The 21469-nt window shown below is 40.9% G+C and overlaps 1 protein-coding gene across 2 annotated transcripts in view; it reads right to left on the minus strand.

Moving 5' to 3' along the window:
- TBC1D22A (TBC1 domain family member 22A) overlaps positions 1-21469 on the minus strand; it is a 741029-nt gene that overhangs the window by 128108 nt on the left and 591452 nt on the right. For both annotated transcript variants that reach the window (XM_040412231.1, XM_040412223.1), the window contains one exon: positions 4819-4914. In XM_040412231.1, coding sequence (XP_040268165.1) covers positions 4819-4914 — 96 coding nt within the window. The remainder of the gene's footprint in view (positions 1-4818; positions 4915-21469) is intronic.

Raw genomic sequence — 21469 nt, forward strand, 5'->3', positions numbered from 1 at the left:
CAGCGCCACCCACAGATCCCCCTCTCCATAACAGCGCCACCCACAGATCCCCCTCTCCATAACAGCGCCACCCACAGATCCCCCTCTCCATAACAGCGCCACCCACAGATCCCCCTCTCCATAACAGCGCCACCCACAGATCCCCCTCTCCATAACAGCGCCACCCACAGATCCCCCTCTCCATAACAGCGCCAATCATTAAAAAAAAAGTATTTTAAAAGTATTTGGGCAAAAAGGCAGTTTCGGTTTCGGTTTTCGGTCAAGGGCATCCTGAATTTTCGGTTTCGGACCAGAATTTTCATTTCGGTGCACCCCTAATATAAAGTAGCAACCTTTACCAAAATACTGTTCACTTTTCCAGGCTGTTGGCATTAGGGGTAAAAATAAAAGGATCGGTTGATAAGGAAACCTGAAATACAAATGGCCAACCATAATTTTCGATGCAATTACTTCAGTTTTGTGTGTTTGAACACTTGATACATCACCCCATTATCTATCAGAGCACTGGTTTGAGATATCATTTACTAGTCTTTGTTGGTGCTTAGGAAATGCACTTCAAGTGCTTGACTAAAGCGTTTCTTTTGCTGTTATTATAAGAGACACAACAGTGGCAATAAAGGTCTTCTGTGCAGAATCCTTCAATAATACAATTATTACGCATGGTTAAAATTTACAGCACAAACTAAATTCAAACTACATCTTTACCATTTATTATGTGAATAAGACTTAAAGATGAACATGTTCCCTTGATTGAGGTCAGCAATTAAGTAAAATGCACTTTATTACAGTGATTTTGCTAAGAGATACTAAAATATTGCTAATACACATAAAACAGTGAAAGGTGAAATGGCATAAGATTTAAATACTAATTAAACCAAAACGCATTTTTTGGCCATAGTTATATTCTGCATCCCCATTTCTAGAACAAAGTCAGAGCCTTCCATAAAATACACTTGCTGCTACTGTATTAGTGCAAGAACAAAGACAAAAACATAAGCCAATATTCAGAAGTATCAGAAAAGTAAAGCTGTACGTACATATAAATGTTCCGTGATACCACAAACCTGTTCTGACAAGTACGACAGATGCTGAACTAAGCTCAATAAAAAGTAAGTTACTACACTGGCTATATACTTAAGCGATGCTCTAAAGTCCAACTACTCTTGAAATAAATTTTGATTTGGTATACAATTTTACAACTTTTCAGAGACATATGCAAAGTAAGCAATGATTACAACAAGCTTTTAGAAAATGGTCAAAGAATGCAGCAAACTCGGCAGATTTTTTTTTTACACATTTTCTAAATATTATCAAATATTTTCCTAATATAAGGCATAATGTGATAGTGATTTTCCAATATTGGCTTGTAAATTATGAGTTTCTGGAGCTCCGAGATGGTTGTCTGCAGCAACTGAAATCATAGAAAGCTTGAAACATAATGGAGCTGTAACACAAAGTGCTATGAGCCAATATTGGATGTATCCCTTTCTGTTTTTCCGACAGCTGTGATCCGCAGTAGGAAGTGATGCAGCTCATAGGCTGACCATGTACTGCATTTTATTAGGATGTAACATCCTAGGTTACGATATACACAAACATGCTAAATAATGATGCTATAGCTCCTCTTGATTTCTTTTAAACTTTAAGCCTAGATAAAGTGGGCTCAACTTATCTTGTATCTGATCATTACTAGACAATCATTAATCTCTGAGACATATGTTGTATTATACGATTCAGAGTGGCCAAGGTCTGGTTGAGGAGTACCTAAAAAATGGCACCTGCACATGGTACAACCTCAAATCCACATCATTTTACAATGCTTGTTTGTGGGCAGGGGCTTTTTACTGGCAAAACCTGGGGTCTCAAATACCAGCTTCAGGAAAATGTGAAGTAAAACCACATTCTATTGCATAACACCTAAAAGTCAGATGCTAAGTGTGGACTCCCATGGACTGACCACTTGGCCAGATTCAATAGGATCAAATGTATTTGGTTTAAGACAATTGCTTAGCTCGTTAGACATTACTATGTTGGGTTATTTTGTCTGATTCATCTATGCGGTAAGATTTTCCAAGAATAAACAATGGAGTAACGCATATGGATATTATACTCTTGTGATCTTATAGGCTTTACAAATAAAGAGCTAAAGAACATGTAGAAGTCCTATAGACGATGGCATATGAAACTCTCACAAACCTCCAGAAAAATATATTGCACATCTTATTCAATAAACTACTATGAAGATTCAACAGAAAAAAAGGAGATAAAAGACATGTAAACAACTGATCTAAAAGATCAGCAAACACCATAACAGTGAGCCAACCATAGAGTTGTTCAACTCGCCTTAGACATAATGGAACAACTCTGAGATGTCACAAAACAACAATCTCTTGTGACAAGTTTAAAAAGTACAGAGTAAGACTACTTTCACATATGCGGCAGCCTTTTCCAGCAAGCTGTTCTGGCGGGGGAACAGCCTGCTGGATCTGCGCTACTGTAACTCTGCTCTGGCCCCATTCACTATAATGGGGGCGGGCCGGAGGTCCGGCTACAGCCCGGCAAACATGCCGAGGGGGGGCTGTAATAAAACTACAACATGCTGCGGTTTATATCCACCCGCCTCTCGACATGTTTGCTATGCTGTGGCCGAACCTCAGGCCTGCCCCCACTATAGTGAATGAGACCCGAGCGGACTTCCGACAGCACAGTGGACTTGCGGTAGCATTGATCCGGCAGGCTGGTCCCCTGCCAGAAAAGCCTACCGCAAATGTGAAAGCAGCCTAATACAAAAGCTTTTTCAAAAAGCCTTTGCAGGTTTTGAGATTTTTTGTTATTTTTTTATATAGATAACTGCACATCATATAATCTTTAAAATGTATGCATATATAAAGATTTATGATAGCTAAATAAATAAATTCGTGTTTTTCATAGATTTTCAGTTTTATTCTTCTACACTTAACTGGGTGGGCAATTTCACTACATTTCACTAGAATCAATGGGTAGATATTATAGTTCAGATTTTCACATACCACAACAAATAAATCAATAGGATTTCTACCTGATTTTGGTCCAGTGATTTTTATAGGCCAAAGTATCACAGTGTTCAGTTATGATCAAAATCAGCCACAATCACAAATCTAGCCATATGAAACTTTATAACAGATGAATTACATATACAGTTGCAAGAAAAAGTATGTGAACCCTTTGGAATGATATGGATTTCTGCACAAATTGGTCATAAAATGTGATCAGATCTTCATCTAAGTCACAACAATAGACAATCACAGTCTGCTTAAACTAAAAACACACAAATAATTAAATGTTACCATGTTTTTATTGAACACACCATGTAAATATGCACAGTGCAGGTGGAAAAAGTATGTGAACCCCTAGACTAATGACATCTCCAAGAGCTAATTGGAGTGAGGTGTCAGCCAACTGGAGTCCAATAAATGAGATGAGATTGGAGGTGTTGGTTACAGCTGCCCTGCCCTATAAAAACACACACCAGTTCTGGGTTTGCTTTTCACAAGAAGCATTGCCTGATGTGAATGATGCCTCACACAAAACAGCTCTTTAGAAGACCTACGATTAAGAATTGTTGACTTGCATAAAGCTGGAAAGGGTTATAAAAGTATCTCCAAAAGCCTTGCTGTTCATCAGTCCACGGTAAGACAAATTGTCTATAAATGGAGAAAGTTCAGCACTGCTGCTACTTTCCCTAGGAGTGGCCGTCCTGTAAAGATGACTGCAAGAGCACAGCGCAGACTGCTCAATGAGGTGAAGAAGAATCCTAGAGTGTCAGCTAAAGACTTACAAAAGTCTCTGGCATATGCTAACATCCCTGTTAGCGAATCTACGATACGTAAAACACTAAACAAGAATAGATTTCATGGGAGGATACCACAGAGGAAGCCACTGCTGTCCAAAAAAAGCATTGCTGCACGTTTACAGTTTACGCAAGAGCACCTCCTGGATGTTCCACAGCAGTTCTGGCAAAATATTCTGTGGACAGATGAAACCATCTGCAAAACGGATCCGTCCTGTTGCCGGTATGCAGGAGAAGACTCCCCTGCATAACGGAAACGGGACAGATCCGTTTTGCAGCCCATAGACTTCAATTATGACGGAATGAATAACGGAATGCCTCTAAAGACATTCCGTTAAACATTCCGTCATAGAATTGCGTTATGGTCTGTGGTAACGGAATCCATAACGCAATTCTGCTTTTACCATCAAACGAAGCGTGAACAAATTTCAAAATATGAAATTCGCTCATCTTTACTAATAATATCTGACAAATTTAACTCTTTAGGTGAACATTTCTTTTATCTATATAAAATACCCAGCAGAAAACCATCGAACATATTGAATTGATATATAATTTCATTAGCCCATTCATACCATTTAAACATATGTATCTCATTTATATTGAAAATGTAAACCATGTAGATCGAACATTATCTAGTAAAAGCAGCATTATTAGATCATACACAGTACAATAGGTTAATTCAATACTCCGGACACACAAATAAATCACCTCTATTTAACGCAACTCTCACTAAAGTAATCTCACACAGCTATTACCGGCAGATTTAAATTGTGGTCTGGAACGTTGCTGCTCACTACAAATCACCTGTATTTGAAAAGTCTGTGATGCCAAAGGTGACATTGTTTTAAGTGTACAATTTGTCACATGTTTTACAGTTTGTAACTACTTCCCTTTGTTGAGCGGATTTATTGCATAGTCACCATAGGCACATAACTGTGGCCTCATTTGAATCCATATGCTACAGCAAGTAAAACAGAATCACTTACATGAAAATCTTTTTCTTCCAGAATCTCTTTTCTCCATCTCACTAGAAAGGCAGCACATACATATAAATGGAAGTGGGAAAATCCTTCAGGTTCAGACTAAAAAATACAAAATGGCAAAACTGTTATTTGCAATTTTCAAAGATAATTCCATAGATTAAGGGTACATTCACATTTTGCGAAACGCACATGACCAGCCCTATGATAGAAATTACTATTTTTGTTCGCAATTGTGGACAAGAATAGAATATGCTCTATCTTTTGAAATTAAGGGGACTGCATCCCGGACTCATAAATATATTTAAATATATGTGAATGTACCCTAAAGGGGTTTCTCACTTCAGCAAATGGCATTTATCATGTAGAGAAAGTTAATACAAGGCACTTACTAATGTATTGTGATTGTCCATATTGCTTCCTTTGTTGGCTTAATTTATTTTTTAATTGCATTATACACTGCTTGTTTCCATGGTTAACGACCAACCTGCAATCCAGCAGTGGTGGCTCTGCTTGCACACTACAGGAAAAGATGCTGGCCATTGTGGATGCCAAAAGCCATAGGAGTGCACATAGGCCGGCGCTTTTTACTATATAGTGCGTTCACGGGCACTGCTGCTGGGTTGCAGGGTGGTCACAACCATGGAAACGAGAAGTCAATAGTATGATGCAAAAATAAGTCTAGTAATCAAAGAACAAATTCACGGAAATAAAATATTAGGGTGTACATCTATTTTGAAAGTTATTCACTGCCTGTTCTAGATGCTAAAACATAAACACAATATATCTTTATTAGTTTTATAAGTTAAAAGGGGTGGGACCCAGTTACAGGCCTATAACGCAATACTCCCGACACCCAAGGAATAATCAGATGAAAGAATGGGTGCCTAAATCGGGAGAGTAAAGGTACTGTGACACAATGAGAGGTTTGGTCTGGAAAAACAGGTATTTTCCTCCCAGCATGTGCTGCTGGGCTGATTTACAGCCAGGTGAGGACAAATACCGGACCGGATTTTAAATGCCAGTCCGGATTTTTGGCAGCCCCTGGCTGTCCATAAATAGGCAGCTGGGCTCAGAAGCCATGTCTCTGTGTTGGGATCTGGGAGCCTTGTCTCTGGATGAAGGCTTGCTACCTGTTTGGCATGAAAACAAGTTGGTACTGCCATGAGCAAGGACTTCACAAGGTGACTTTTTGTTTGAATATGACTGCTTGTTTTGTCACTTGCCTAAAGTGTGAATAAAACACTGAACTGCTTGATCCAAAGAACTTGCTGTTGCCTCTATACTGCGTCCGCTAATCCTGTGTGAGTCCCCACAGTGCTAACGGCCATACTAGCGCTGGATGCCGCACCACATGTGCAGTCACATCGCTCTGCTTTTGTTATTTTACTATAAGGGCTCCTGATTATACTTTAACATTGAAACGCGTTGAGCCGCCACCTGTTACTTTCTCTGCTTCAGTGTTTGTGTGCGGCAGTGCTGCGCATTCACGCTGGCTAGGGCAGAGATCAGACAGTTACACCCAGCACTGCCTTCAGTATACTCTGATGACTTGCAGGCGTTTGCTGTTGATCGCTGTGTTATGAGGCAGTAAGGGTCTACTGTATCCCAGTGCTGCCAAGGGCTTTAGGGTGTTTAATTGGTGTGTATCAACCTTCATACCCACCCACAAGCCGGCTACCTGGCAGCAGGATCGGGTTATGACCCTTTTTCCATACCATAAGCATATTACTGCACAGTATATGGTATGAATGACCTTCTGATGTGAAGATTGGTGTCATTGGGAAGCACCTTTACTCTCCCGATTTAGGCACCTATTCTTTCATCTTATTATTCTTTGGGTGTCGGAAGTATTTCGGTATAGGCCTGTAACTGGGTGCCACCCCTTTTAACCTATAAAACTAATAAAGATTTATTGTAGTCATCAAAGAAAGCAATATGGACAATCACAATATATTAGTAAGTGCCATGTATCAACTTTCTCTACATAATAAATGCTATTTCCTGAAGTGAGACAACCCCTTTAAATAATGAAATGTCATTTTTAAAATACCGTATATGTTTGAAAAAGAAACAACATGTAGACTTTATAGGTTATTGAAACCTTAGACATGGAGAAATGTTATTTTTAATTACGGCATGTTAATGGTTAACTAGAGTAAAATAAGTTGAACTATATTTGAGGCTGAAATCTTAATTTCTACTTTCATTTTCAGACCCCTTATATTCATTTTACCATCTGCTCCTGCAAGTTTTAAACTTTCCTAACATGTTCCTGCTAGATCTGATGCTAGATCTGTGTGCCCTAAATTCTACTGCCTTCACTAGCTCTCAAGTAGGATTTCATCTTTCTTTATGTTAACAGACACAGAGAGCAAACAAAGCAAGGATTGACATATATAATAATAATACTGTACAGTGCTCCAGAATATGTTGTAACTATATAAGCATCAGGAAATTGGGGAGCTACAGTTAGCTCCATATATATTTGGACAGAGACAACATTTTTATAATTTTTGTTCTGCAAATTACCACAATGGATTTTGAACAAAACAATTCAGATGCAGTTGAAGTTCAGACTTTCAGATTTAATTCAGTGGGTTGAACACAATGATTGCATAAAAATGTGAGGAACTAAAGCATTTTTTAAACTCAATCTCTTCATTTCAGGGGCTCAAAAGTAATTGGAAAATTTTATAATTGTAAATAAGATGCAAATTTCTAATACTTGGTTGAAAACCCTTTGTTGGCAATGACTTCCTGAAGTCTTGAACTCATGGCCATCAGCCGACACTGTGTTTCCTCCTTTTTAATGCTTTGCCAGGCCTTTACTGCAGCAGTTTTCAGTTGTTGTTTGTTTGTGGGCCTTTCTGTCTGAAGTTTAGTCTTTAACAAGTGAAATGCATGCTCTATGGCAGGCATGCTCAACCTGTGGCCCTCCAGCTGTTTAAAAACTACAACTCCCAGCATTCCCGTACAGCCTACAGCTATCAGCCTACAGCAGGGCATTGTGGGAGTTTTAGTTTTACAACAGCTGGAGGGCCGTACGTTGAGCATGCCTGCTCTATGATTTCAGATCAGGTCACTGACTTGGGCATTCAAGAATATTCCACTTCTTTGCTTTAACCGCCTCCGGACCGCCTAACGCAGGATCGCGTTCCGGAGGCGGCAGCCCTGCGCACAGTCACGCATATATGCGTCATCTCGCGAGACGCGAGATTTCGCTCAAAGCAGGCCCGCGCATGCGCATCGCGGGCCGGCAAAAGTTAAAGAAGTATTTCGTCACCAGCCTGCCAGCAAATGATCGTGGCTGGCAGGCAGGCAATTTTCAAAAAATCAAATCAAAAGCCAGATAACACATTATATTAGTAAATATGATGTGTTAAATGGCTTGTCTGCTCCTCTGCTGGTCCTTTTCGTCGGTTGGTTCCAGCAGAGGAGCAGACATCACAGTGAGTAGCACCAAACACTACACCTTAGCCCCAGATCACCCCCATCACCCAAATTAACCCCTTGATCACCCCTGTCAATCACCTAGTGAAAGGAAAAAAGTGATCAGTGTAAACTGTCACTTTTTTTTTTCACTGGTATTGACTGTTAGGTTTTAGGATAGTTTAGGCCCCTTTGGTAGGTAGTTTAGCATCAGTTAGTACCCAGCCCACCGCACCGCAGTCACTGATTCACTGATTAGCGTATCGCTAATCAGCATTTGTACTTTTATAGTATCTGTAAGTGATCAAAACTGATCACAGTCAGATCTATAATTGTATTAGTGTCACCTTAGCTCACCCTCCATCCAAAACGCAGTGTTTGCCCGATCAGGCCTGATCGGTCGCCCACACGTGCGTTCACCCACACCCGCCCCGCCGCAGTGACAAAAAATATATATTTTTTTGATCACTGCACAATCACTTTCCAAGCTCTGCGGTGATAAAAAAAAATCAGTTTTGATATTTTTTAGCAATCGCAGCGGCCTCAGGTACTTCGCTAACCTCCCCTTTGTAAGACAGGCTTGCTTTTTTTCTTGGGTAGTCTCAGGGAATACCCCTAAATTTAGTAGTCCAAATGTCAAACAGGGGGTATTCTTCTGAAGAGGCCTACAGGATTCTGACCCATTCGGATGAGGAATGGGAACCCTCATCTGACGAATCTAGCGGGTCAGAATATGAACCTGTAGAAAGCAGTGGCAGTCTGACCCAAAGTTCGGACGAGGAGGTTGAGGTCCCTGATAGAACCAGGCGTACCCGGCCCCGTGTCGCTAGACCACAGGTTGCGCAGGATCCACTTCAAGAGCAGCAGAGTGGGGCTGGCGCTGTTGGATCACGTGGTGAGGCATACACCAGCAGCGCAGCCCTCCCTGGACCTAGTACCAGCACTGCCGTACAACATGGTGAAGTGGCGAGCACCAGAAGGGCAGTTGAAGCTGGTACGGTGGCACGTGCAGTAGTTACCCCGTCGCAGCCACCGCACAGACAGGCCCGTAGACCCCCTAGAGTCCCTGAGGTGCTGGCAAATCCTGATTGACAGTCACCAACTTCAGCCGCACCATTAGTTCCCCCTTTCACCGCCCAGTCTGGAGTTCGGGTTGAGACAGCTCAGATCGGTTCGGCCCTAGGATTTTTTGAGCTGTTCTTGACTGCGGAGCTCTTGGACTTAATCGTGGCAGAAACAAATCGGTATGCCACTCAATTTATATCCGCCAACCCGGGAAGCTTTTATGCCCAGCCTTTCCGGTGGAAACCAGTCCAAGTCTCCGAAATTAAAAATTTTCTGGGCCTTCTCCTCAACATGGGTCTAACCAAAAAGCATGAATTGCGGTCATATTGGTCCACGAACCCGATTCATTACATGCCCATGTTCTCTGCGGCTATGTCCAGGGCACGATTTGAGGCCATCCTACGTTTCCTGCACTTTAGCGACAACACCACATCCCGTCCCAGAGGCCACCCAGCTTTTGACCGGCTCCACAAAATTCAGCCCCTCATAGACCACTTCAACCAGAAATTTGCAGATTTGTATACCCCAGAGCAAAACATCTGCGTAGACGAGTACCTAATACATTTTACCGGGCGCCTTGGCTTCAAACAATACATCCCAAGCAAGCGCGACCGGTATGGGGTCAAATTGTATAAGCTCTGTGAAAGGGCCACAGGCTATACCCACAAATTTCGGATCTATGAGGGAAAAGATCAGACCCTGGAGCCGGTCGGTTGCCCTGACTACCTAGGGAGCAGTGGGAAGACAGTCTGGGACTTGGTGTCTCCCTTATTTGGCAAGGGGTACCATCTTTATGTGGACAATTTCTACACAAGTGTGGCCCTCTTCAGGCATTTGTTCCTAGAACAGATTGGCTGCTGTGGCACCGCGCGAACTAGTCGCGTGGGGCTCCCCCAACGGCTCGTTACCACCAGTCTTGCAAGGGGGGAGAGGGCTGCCTTGTGTAACGAAGAACTGCTCGCGGTGAAATGGAGAGACAAGCGTGACGTTTACATGCTCTCCTCCATTCACGCAGACACGACAATACAAATTGAGCGAGCAACCCGTGTCATTGAAAAGTCCCTCTGTGTCCACGACTATAATTTGCTCATGGGAGGGGTGGACTTCAATGACCAGATGTTGTCTCCGTATTTAGTTTCCTGACGCACCAGATGCTGGTATAAGAAGGTGTCTGTATATTTAATTCAATTGGCTGCATATAATAGTTTTGTTCTCTACAGTAAGGCTGGGAGAACACGATCCTTCCTCAAATTTCAGGAAGAGATCATCGAGAACCTCCTGTATCCAGAAGGTTCCGTGGCCCCATCCACCAGTGTAGTTAGCCGTCTACACGAGCGACATTTCCCCAGTGTCGTTCCTGGTACCTCAACCCAACCGTCACCCCGAAAAAGATGTCGTGTCTGTAGCAGGAGTGGAATAAGGCGTGACACCCGCTATTTCTGTCCTGACTGTCCTGACCACCCTGCCCTATGCTTTGGAGAGTGTTTCCGGAAGTACCACACACAGGTACACTTAGCATAGGGATTGCATCTCACAGGACAGGCACACAGGGTTATTAGGGCCCTTTTACTCACAGCTGCTGCAAACCTCTCCTTTCACCTGGGATAAAGTGCATAACGTACTTCGCCACATCTTTGGGCGATTTGCGCTTTGCACATTGTCCCATGGGGAAGGAGAGGTTTGTCCTATAAAAGGTAAAAAAAAAAAAAAAAACACCAGTAAGCAAAAAAGTTAAATTTCAGTTCAAAAAGTTTAAAAAAGTTTATATGTTCTGTTCAAAAGTTATTATAAAGTTAATAAAATTTATTGCGTTGCGGCCTGGTTTTTTCTTTTTTACCTTCCAGGTGGACCAACTGATCGACTAGCTGCAGCACTAATGTGCATTCTGACAGAAGCATTGCGCTGCTGTCAGATTACACACAAGTCGGTGTATGCGGCGCTGCAAGACGAGATTTCTCCTCTGCAGTAAAAGATACGTTTGCCGAGGCATATGAGCTGAGGAGGCGGCGGTGTTCATATGCTTTGGCAAACACTTTGTATATATAAAAAAAAAAATATAAATCCCGGCAATGATTTATTCATCCACATCGATTGATGTGAATGGATAAATCTGGTTTGCCAGGGCATACGGGCTAAGTGGGTATGGATGTTGGGCGGAGCTCCTATGTCCTGGCAGATGCCTTTCCCCACCTTTTTTTTTTTTTGGCAGAGATTTTTTCATCCACATTGATCAATGCGAATGAAGAAATCTGTGCCGTTCATTTTTTCTTTCAGCCCAGAGGCTGAACGGAAAAAAAAAATCTCATTACCCGTATGCTCAATATAAGGAGAATAGCATAAACTTCTAATGCTGGCCATACATGTAATGATTGCGGAGACCCTCAAATGCCAGGGCAGTACAAACACCCCACAAATAACACCATTTTGGAAAGAAGACACCACAAGGTATTCGCTGAGGGGCATATTGAGTCCATGAAAGATTGAAATTTTTGTCTCAAGTTAGCGGAAAGGGAGACTTTGTGAGAAAAAACCCCAAAAAGTCAATTTCCGCTAACTTGTGCCAAATTTTTTTTTTCTATGAACTCGCCATGCCCCTCATTGAATACCTTGGGGTGTCTTCTTTCCAAAATGGGGTCACATGTGGGGTATTTATACTGCCCCGGCTTTTTAGGGGCCCTAAAGCGTGAGAAGAAGTCTGGGATCCAAATGTCTAAAAATGCCCTCCTAAAAGGAATTTGCGCACCTTTGCGCATCTAGGCTGCAAAAAAGTGTCACACATGTGGTATCGCCGTACTCAGGAGAAGTTAGGGAATGTGTTTTGGGGTGTCATTTTACATATACCCATGCTGGGTGAGATAAATATCTTGGTCAAATGCCAACTTTGTATAAAAAAATGGGAAAAGTTGTCTTTTGCCGAGATATTTCTCTCACCCAGCATGGGTATATGTAAAAGGACACCCCAAAACACATTGCCTAACTTCTCCTGAGTACGGAGATACCACATGTGTGACACTTTTTTGCAGCCTAGGTGGGCAAAGGGGCCCACATTCCAAAGAGCACCTTTCGGATTTCACCGGCCATTTTTTACAGATTTTGATTTCAAACTACTTACCACAACTTTAGGGCCTGCTTCAAAAAGCAGAAATTCACATTTTTGTACCATAGTTTGTAAACGCTATAACTTTTACCCAAACCATTTTTTTTTTACCCAAACATTTTTTTTTTATCAAAGACATGTAGAACAATAAATTTAGAGAAAAATGTATATATGGATGTCGTTTTTTCCCCCAAAATTTTACAACTGAAAGTGAAAAATGTCATTTTTTTGCAAAAAAATCGTTACATTTCGATTAATAACAAAAAAAAAGTAAAAATGTCAGCAGCAATGAAATACCACCAAATGAAAGCTCTATTAGTGAGAAGTAAAGGAGGTAAAATTAATTTGGGTGGTAAGTTGCATGACTGAGCAATAAACGGTGAAAGTACTGTAGGTCAGAAGTGTAAAAAGTGGCCTGGTCATTAAGGGTGTTTAAGCTAGGGGGCCTGAAGTGGTTAATAAACTCCTGGGTTGCTTTGGCTTTATGTTTTGGGTAATTGTCCATCTGTATTATGAAACGCCGACCAATCAGTATGGCTGGATTTGAGCACACAGTATGTCTCTGAAAACCACATAATTTATCTGGCTGCTTCTGTCCTGTGTCACATCATCAATAAACACTATGGGCACAGTGCCACTGGCAGCCATGCATGTCCAAGCCATCACACTGCCTTCGCCATGTTTTACAGATAATGTGGTATGCTTTAGACCATGAGCTGTACCATGCCTTCACCATACTTTTTTCTTTCCATCATTCTGGTAGAGGTTGATCTTGGTTTCATCTGTCCAAAGAATGTTCTTCCAGAAGTGTGCTGTTTTTTTAAGATGCTTTATAGCAAAGTCTAATCTAGCCTTCTTATTCTTGAGGCTTATGAGTGGCTCGCACCGTGCAGTGAACCCTCTGTATTTACTTTCATGCGGCCTTCTCTTTATGGTAGATTTGGATATTGATACGCCTATATTCTGGAGAGTGTTGTTCACTTGGTTGGCTGTTGTGAATGGGTTTCTCTTCACCAGGATAAATATTCTGCAATCATTCACCACTGTTGTCTTCAGTGGGCGTCCAGGTCTTTTTGCATTGTTGAGGTCACTAGTGCTTTCTTTCTATCTCGGGATGTACCAAACTGTAGATTTTGCCACTCCTAAAAGTGTAGCAATTCTTCAGATTTTTTTTTCTGTTTTCGCAGATGAAGGATGGCTTGTTTCACCTGCATGGAGAGCTCCTTTGACTGCATGTTTACTTCCCAGCAAAATCTTCAAAATGCAAGTACCACAGCTCAAATCAACTCCAGACCTTTTATGTGCTTAATTGAGAATGAAATAATGAAGGGATTGCCCACACCTGCCCATGAAACAGCCTTTATTCAATTGTCCAATTACTTTTGGTCCCTTTAAAAACAGGGTGCCACATGTAAAGGAGCTGAAACTCCTAAACCATTCATCCAATTTTGTGGATACCCCCAAATGAAAGCTAAAAGTCAGGATTTTATGTCCATTATATAACTATAACTTGAATATGTTTTAGTAAACAGGTAATAACAACTAAATTTGTGTCAGTGTCCAAATATATATGGACCTAACTGTATATAATAAGTGATTTACCAATAGGTCATGTTCATATGGCATTACATTTTCAGTAGGCAAATCTGCTGAGGATTTAAAAAAAATCTGTGGCAGAAATCTAAAGCTAAGTGTGGATTTAGATGAACAAATAATTGTCCAGATTATCGGGAACGACTGTATAATATGGACATCTAAATGTGTTGCCAATGACCCGATAAACAAGTGAAACACTCGTTCATCGGGTGATCCTGTTGTTCGTGCAGGCACCACCAATCATCATGTCTGGGCACCAGATAGTGCGGTCTAAACAGCGATCTGCTGCTCAAAGAAATGATTCTGTATGGGGACGAGGAATAGCTATAGCGATCCCTTATCCTCATACTGTAGAGGATTTTTCTCGCAGAATCAATGGTAATAATGAACATGTGGTGGATTTACTATCCACAATACATTCATTATATTGTATGAATATTTGCCTGAGTGTGTATGTGGATGAGGTAAAGTACCACATTCATCTGCATTGCCTGGGGAATATCCGGATTAAGGAGTGGAGTTTGCACTTATGACAGAATCCTCAAACTGTGAACATAACCATATAGTTTCTTTCTTCACAATTTAATTTTGCAGGGATATAGGCCCTTCCTTAGATTCCACTGGACCATTAGAACATATTTAGAATTAAGAAAATGAACATATAGGTTCTTTGGGGGTCATTTACGAAGCTGAAATTTAGGTGTATTTCAGGCACAGATGCCAGTGCAATGGTTAGTTGCGCCACTATCTGCAACTTTTCCCCACTCATGCCATTTCTAAAATTGTGGGCTTGGAGGGGCCGGCAGGCCAGTCTCATTTATCATTTTCTACGCCTGTTTTAGGCGTAGAAAATGTTCTAAATGTAAGACAGCTAGGAAGCTGTTTTACATTTAGAACTGTAGCTGGATGCGCCAAAGTTAAGGAGAGGCCTGCGTCTCATCATAACTTAGGCGTACCACTGCCGCCTATGGGGCTTTATTAAAACCGGCATCTAAAACTCCAGCCTCAATAAATGTGTCCCTTTATCTTTTCTGTGTAACAGTTTTTAAAATTGGGATCTATACATCAGGCCTATAGTTTTCAGGAACATTAGTACCTTGCGTCTAACCATAAATCCCCCAGATCTGCATTTACTAGAATAAATTAATTTTACAGCTTACATAAATCATTGACTTTAAGTGGTGCTGTAAACCACACGCTAGACAATAAAGATAAACTTAAAGAACAAATAAAACCCAAACACAGTCATGCATGGTTTTCCACTGCAGCAAAATAGTTTTCCCTCTATCCGAAGAAACAACTTTAAACGCTCTTCTCACTGCAAGACTCTGTGTGAAGTGGTGCTGATACAAATAAGCAACGCTGTAGACAAGGATCATTATTTTCTATTTTCCTTACATAGTCCCTCTCACTTTCTGCATATCAAATTGCAGGTTCTCAATGTGCAGCTACAAGTCTCCTCTTATCTAATAAATGTAAGCAGATGGCTTTACGGTTTCAAGAGGCACATGCCGTTTTGAATGTATTTCAAATCTTCATAGTAACTGGAAAATGCCTGCAAATGTTCTTCGAAAACAAAACTCTCAAACTATATTGAACATATTTGAGCTTGTCTAAAAGGCAGGTGCTTCCATAAACTAAATATATCTGAATTTAGAATTCATAACACTATAAAAAGGACCAAGTCCATGGTGCTCTCTTGGTGAGTCTATCGTTTGTGGCGAATTACAATAACACAAAAGTCACATTATCTGCAATTCTTTATTACAAAGTCATCAACGAAATTGCAACTTCTACACGTAAAACAGATCTAGCAATGAACACTGTTAGGCAATTCTTTTGTAAGCCCTCTCTAAGTACTCCATTACCAGAATACAAGCTGTTGTAAAAGGCACCTGTGACTCTGCTAATCTATTGGGGCGCAGAGATTATACGCACACTCAGGTCTTGGCATTGGCAATTTCATTTACACAACATGCTTACCACTTTGAAGTTGCAAAATATTTTTACTGTTACACAAACAATAATGAACACAGTTTTAGAATGGCCATTTTTAATCACCAATGTTAGTCTATGGTGCTACAGTTTTAACTGCTGCTTAGAGAGGAGTGCACCTGTCTAATGTCCGTTAAAAACTGATACACTAAAACAATATGGTCTTTTAGGGGTTAAGAAAATATACCTCATCCACTTACACACACAGTGACAGTCCTGATTGAAAAGGACCTGCCAAAGAACCTGCGTTCAGTGTGATGACGTCACCAAGCGCTCATGCTGGGAGCAGAAGCAAAAAATTACAGCTGGAGGCCACTATGGGGGCCATTATGGTGGACATTACTAATTCTTGGGCCGACTATGGGAGACATTATAACTGCTGGGGGGCACTATGGGAGACAGTACTAAAGCTGTGGGCCACTAAGGGAGACATCATTACTGCTGGGGCCACTAACTGAGACATTATTACTGCTGGGGCCACTAAAGGGGGATATTATTACAAATGGAGGCCACTATGATGGACATTATTACTGCTGTGGGACATTATGTGTACTGAGGACACCATAAGGGTTGGGATCTTTATTTAAAAAAAAAAAAATTAAATTCATCCCTAAAAAAACTGACGCAAAATAGCCATTAAAAATGTCATAAATGTCGTGTACATGTAGCCTAAAAGCCCATCTTCAGCTAATGAGGTGGGAGGGCAACTCTGTCTCCACCTTTAAGTAAGACGGCACCCCCCATTGATCAAAACATTTGACATATCACTTATGATAAAGTATGTCAAATCTTTGTAAAATTTTTCAAATAGCAGATTTTAATACCTAGAAACCTTAAACTTTGCATGTAGATACATTTTTTGTTTACACAACTTATTTTCTTACAGCATACTGTGTCATCATCTACTAGAGATGAAAGAACCTGTCAAGGTTTGATTTTTAGGTTTACCACATATTTTGAAAAATTCGATTTGAGGATCAACCAGTTTGGGAGGAGAGAGTGAGAGCGAGACTTGAACCAAAGAACCAGAATGTCTCAGGAGCAATTTGCCTTACTTGGTTGACTGGCCTTGTGGGGTACTCTTTATTATTAGGGAGACCAAAAAACGCATAAGTATTGTATGCCAGGCAACAGTAATATTGGTTTCTAGGCAGAGTATATGCAAATCACATATCTTAATTCAGCTGGCATGAAAAAAGATTAGCATTCTTTTCTGTTTTGGCTAATTTGAATATCTTTTTCAGAAAAGCAAAGGTATACAAATAAGGTTGCCTGACACAAAAGAAAAAAGGGATACCCTATTTCTCTCGTTTGCCTGAAACGAACTACAAAAATTTTGGCTTCGTGTGAATCTGAACTTTTTTGAGAAATTTGGAGCGAATCCCGAATAGTCTAGACACTTTGATATTATTTATTGTGATTATGTACTATGTTCCCTCCTTTCTTTATTAATTTATAGATGGCTTTGCACTATGTAGGAATGAATGCTACGTTTCATACTGTTTAAGGGTGGGAATTATACTACATAGAATTTACTGATGGGATTGGTTTGCTGACATGTGACATATATATTGTGGCTCTTTTCTTTGTATATACTACTGCTGCTGATTCTATATTTTACATTATCAAATAATGTGAAATTAATAAGGAATACATAATTTGATTGTTTGCTGTGTACTTCTAATTTTGGTGTGGCTATATAAGGTTTCATAGCTGACAATGAATATCAGAACAAAAAACAATCTAGGATTTCTGCTGCACTGAAAGTTCCAAAGCGCACAGCAGTCTTCATAATTCTTAAATGGAAGAATTATGGAAGATGGCATAACCAGGACTCTTACTAGATCTGGTGACCCCATCGAACTAAGAAATCTGGGAGAAGGGCCTTGGTAAGAAAGGTAACCAAGAATCAAATGGTCACTCTGGCTGAGCTCCAAAGACCCTATGTGCAGATGGGATAAAAACTTTCAGAAGATTCACCACCATTGCAGCACTCCCCCAATCTGGGCTGTATGGCAGAGTAGCCTCTCCTCAATAAAATGCACATAAAAGCCAATCTGCAAAAAAGCACCTAAAGGACGCTCAGACTGTCATAAACAAGATTTTCTAGTCTGACTAAACCAAGATCGGACTTTTTGGCATCAAATCTAAGTGTCATGTGTTAAAGCTCCTCTCAATCAGAGCCAAATGTATTTGCTCTACTGCTCCAAATTGTCTTAATCCTAGGATTTTACATGCATGGAAGAAACTACACTGACACAAGACAATGGTCAAAGTAGTTCTCATTTATTACAGGAAGTTAAGCAGTTTATAAGTACAGTACAGACCAAAAGTTTGGACACACCTTCTCATTCAAAGAGTTTTCTTTATTTTCATGACTATGAAGGCATCAAAACTATGAATTATATACATGACAAACAAGTGTGAAACAACTGAAAATATGTAATATTCTAGGTTCTTCAAAGTAGCCACCTTTTGCTTTGATTACTGCTTTGCAAACTGTTGTCATTCTCTTGATGAGCTTCAAGAGGTAGTCCCCTGAAATGGTCTTCCAACAGTCTTGAAGGAGTTCCCAGAGATGCTTAGCACTTGTTGGCCCTTTTGCCTTCACTCTGCGGTCTAGCTCACCCCAAACCATCTCGATTGGGTTCAGGTCCGGTGACTGTGGAGGCCAGGTCATCTGGCGCAGCACCCCATCACTCTCCTTCATGGTCAAATAGCCCTTACTTTCAAAGTTTTCCCAATTTTTCGGCTGACTGACTGACCTTAATTTCTTAAAGTAATGATGGCCGCTCGTTTTTCTTTACTTAGCTGCTTTTTTCTTGCCATAATACAAATTCTAACAGTCTATTCAGTAGGACTATCAGCTGTGTATCCACCTGACTTCTCAACGCCACTGATGGTTCCAACCCCATTTATAAGGCAAGAAATCCCACTTATTAAACCTGACAGGGCACACCTGTGAAGTGAAAACCATTTCAGGGGACTACCTCTTTAAGCTCATCAAGAGAATGCCAAGAGTGTGCAAAGCAGTAATCAAAGCAAAAGGTGGCTACTTTGAAGAACCTAGAATATGACATATTTTCAGTTGTTTCACACTTCTTTGTTATGTATATAATTCCACATGTGTTAATTCATAGTTTTGATGCTTTCAGTGTGAATCTACAATTTTCATAGTCATGAAAATAAAGAAAACTCTTTGAATGAGAAGGTGTGTCCAAACTTTTGGTCTGTACTGTACATCAGTGGGGGCATTCCCCCTGAGACTCGTGGCATTGTTCCACTGGCTAGAATACAAAAATAAAAAAGAGATAACACTTAGCATCTGCACATTGTTTTACTAACTTTGGTATGCAAACTATGTAAACATCTAAGTGCAAGCACCATATTGTAATGGCTTCACATTAATATCAGTAGAGCATATGTCATATATGACACATCAGGGAGGAGGGTCCTCTTGGATAATGTGAAGCCTTTGTGCTTTTAGTCCCAACAAGTGAATAAGGCGTTGTCTGAGAGCTGGAGGATATAGGGACCATCTAAGTTGATCAACAATGATATCCACATCTCTATCACATGTGTGGAGGAAACCAGAAACTCATCACCTGCCCCATTTTAACCCTAAAATAAATCATGGTGGCGGAATCATGCTGTGGGGGTGTTTTTCAGCAGCTGGGACAGGCAGAATGGTCAGGATTGAGGGCAAGCTGAATGGAGCAGAGTACTACAGAGATATTCTTAATGAAAACATGATATAGAGTGCTCTGGACCTCATACTGAGCACGAAGTTTCACCAGCCAACAAGACAATAACCCTAAGCACACAACCAAGGCAACACAAGAGTGGCTTAGGGACAACTCTGAGAACGTCCTTGAGTGGTCCAGCCAGAGCCCTGACTCAACCCCAATCAAACATCTCAGGAGAGACCCTATCCAACCTGGCAGAGCTTGAGAGGATCTGCTAAAAATTCTTCAATTAAGTACTGAGCAAAAGGTCTGAATACTTACAGTATGTCACAATATTTTGGTTTTTCCTTTTTAATAAATTAGCAAAGGTTTCAAACATTTTGTTTCCACTTTATCATTATGGGGTATTAAGTGTAGAATGATGAGGGAAAAAATGTACTTTTTTTTTAGCACAAGGCTGCAACATAACAAATGTGAAAAAAAATTAGAGGGTCTGAAAAGCTTCTTAATGCATTGTATATCCTTTGTTGAAATTATTTACCGTTTGCTACATTTCATTATCCATGTCCACTTGGTGGGAAAGTTTTCTGGGCTGTCTGCATGGAGGTCCTCTCCATGAAATGGCCACTAATGGAGGTTCAAGTGACCAGACACATCACTCACTCTCCTGCATTCTAACACACAGCACCTGCACTAAACTTCCAACAGTGCAGACGGCAGGTGCAGTCTATTTGAATTGCGAAGACTGACTGATATGCCTGGTCATATGGCCCTCTATCAGCAGACATTTCATGGACATGACATCTATGAAGACAGCACAAAAGACTTGCCCAACAAGGGGACATGGGTTATGAAAATAGAAAATTGTATATATTTTCAACAGTCTATATTAATAAACGCTATATAGTCATCTTACATACACACTGATCAACCATAGCCAGAAAGTGGCCAACCCCTTTAATCAAACTGACAGTGGCACAGGTATTCTGGAATACCTGATACATTTCTGATAGGCTGGCATTGCCATTTCTATGCCATGGTTTCTATGACTACTGTACATTAGTTTTATGGCTTTCTGTTAACGTAGGAACATTGATATTGATTCTGACTTCCAGATAATGAGATTATACATATTTTACCACATCCATAAATGCAAGTACAGGAAACTACCTAGTTTTGTCTGCTGTATGTATCTGATGGCCATCAGATGATGCACCCCACGACTTTGTGTGGTTGCAGCAGTAGTGATGGAATTTTAATGCACATTGAAAAAAAAAATGTGTTAGGTTTTATAACATCTAAAGCCACATCCCGTGCTAATGTCATCTGACACCATCCATCTCCTTTTGGGGAATTGAGTCAGCACAACCTGCATATAGGTGCAGATCACTATGGCGAAATACATATACAAACGGAGAATACAAATGTGATCGCACTCTATATCCAGCATTCTGCCCTGCCTCCATGCTGGATGAGACATTGGTGTACATTTTGGCCAAAGCGTAATAAGCCACTCACCGCGTCAAGGTTGCCTCCATTTGAGTGGTCCCTAACACTGTTCCCACCTGTTCATGGGCCATGACAGCCACACAAAATCCAGGGAATGCAGGTCAGCGTGCACGCCAAGCACACTCTGCTTTTAACCCCGTCCGGTGCCATTACAGCTTTCATCGGATCCAAGGATGCAAGTACCAACATGCACGCTGAGCCCACCATATACTTCTCCTGCAAGATGGATGCGGTCAAATCTGCACCCCACTATAGCCAGTGGCAAATAAGTTACGGC

This window comes from Bufo bufo, chromosome 1 (genome assembly GCF_905171765.1).
Source record: "Bufo bufo chromosome 1, aBufBuf1.1, whole genome shotgun sequence".
NCBI lineage: Eukaryota > Metazoa > Chordata > Amphibia > Anura > Bufonidae > Bufo > Bufo bufo.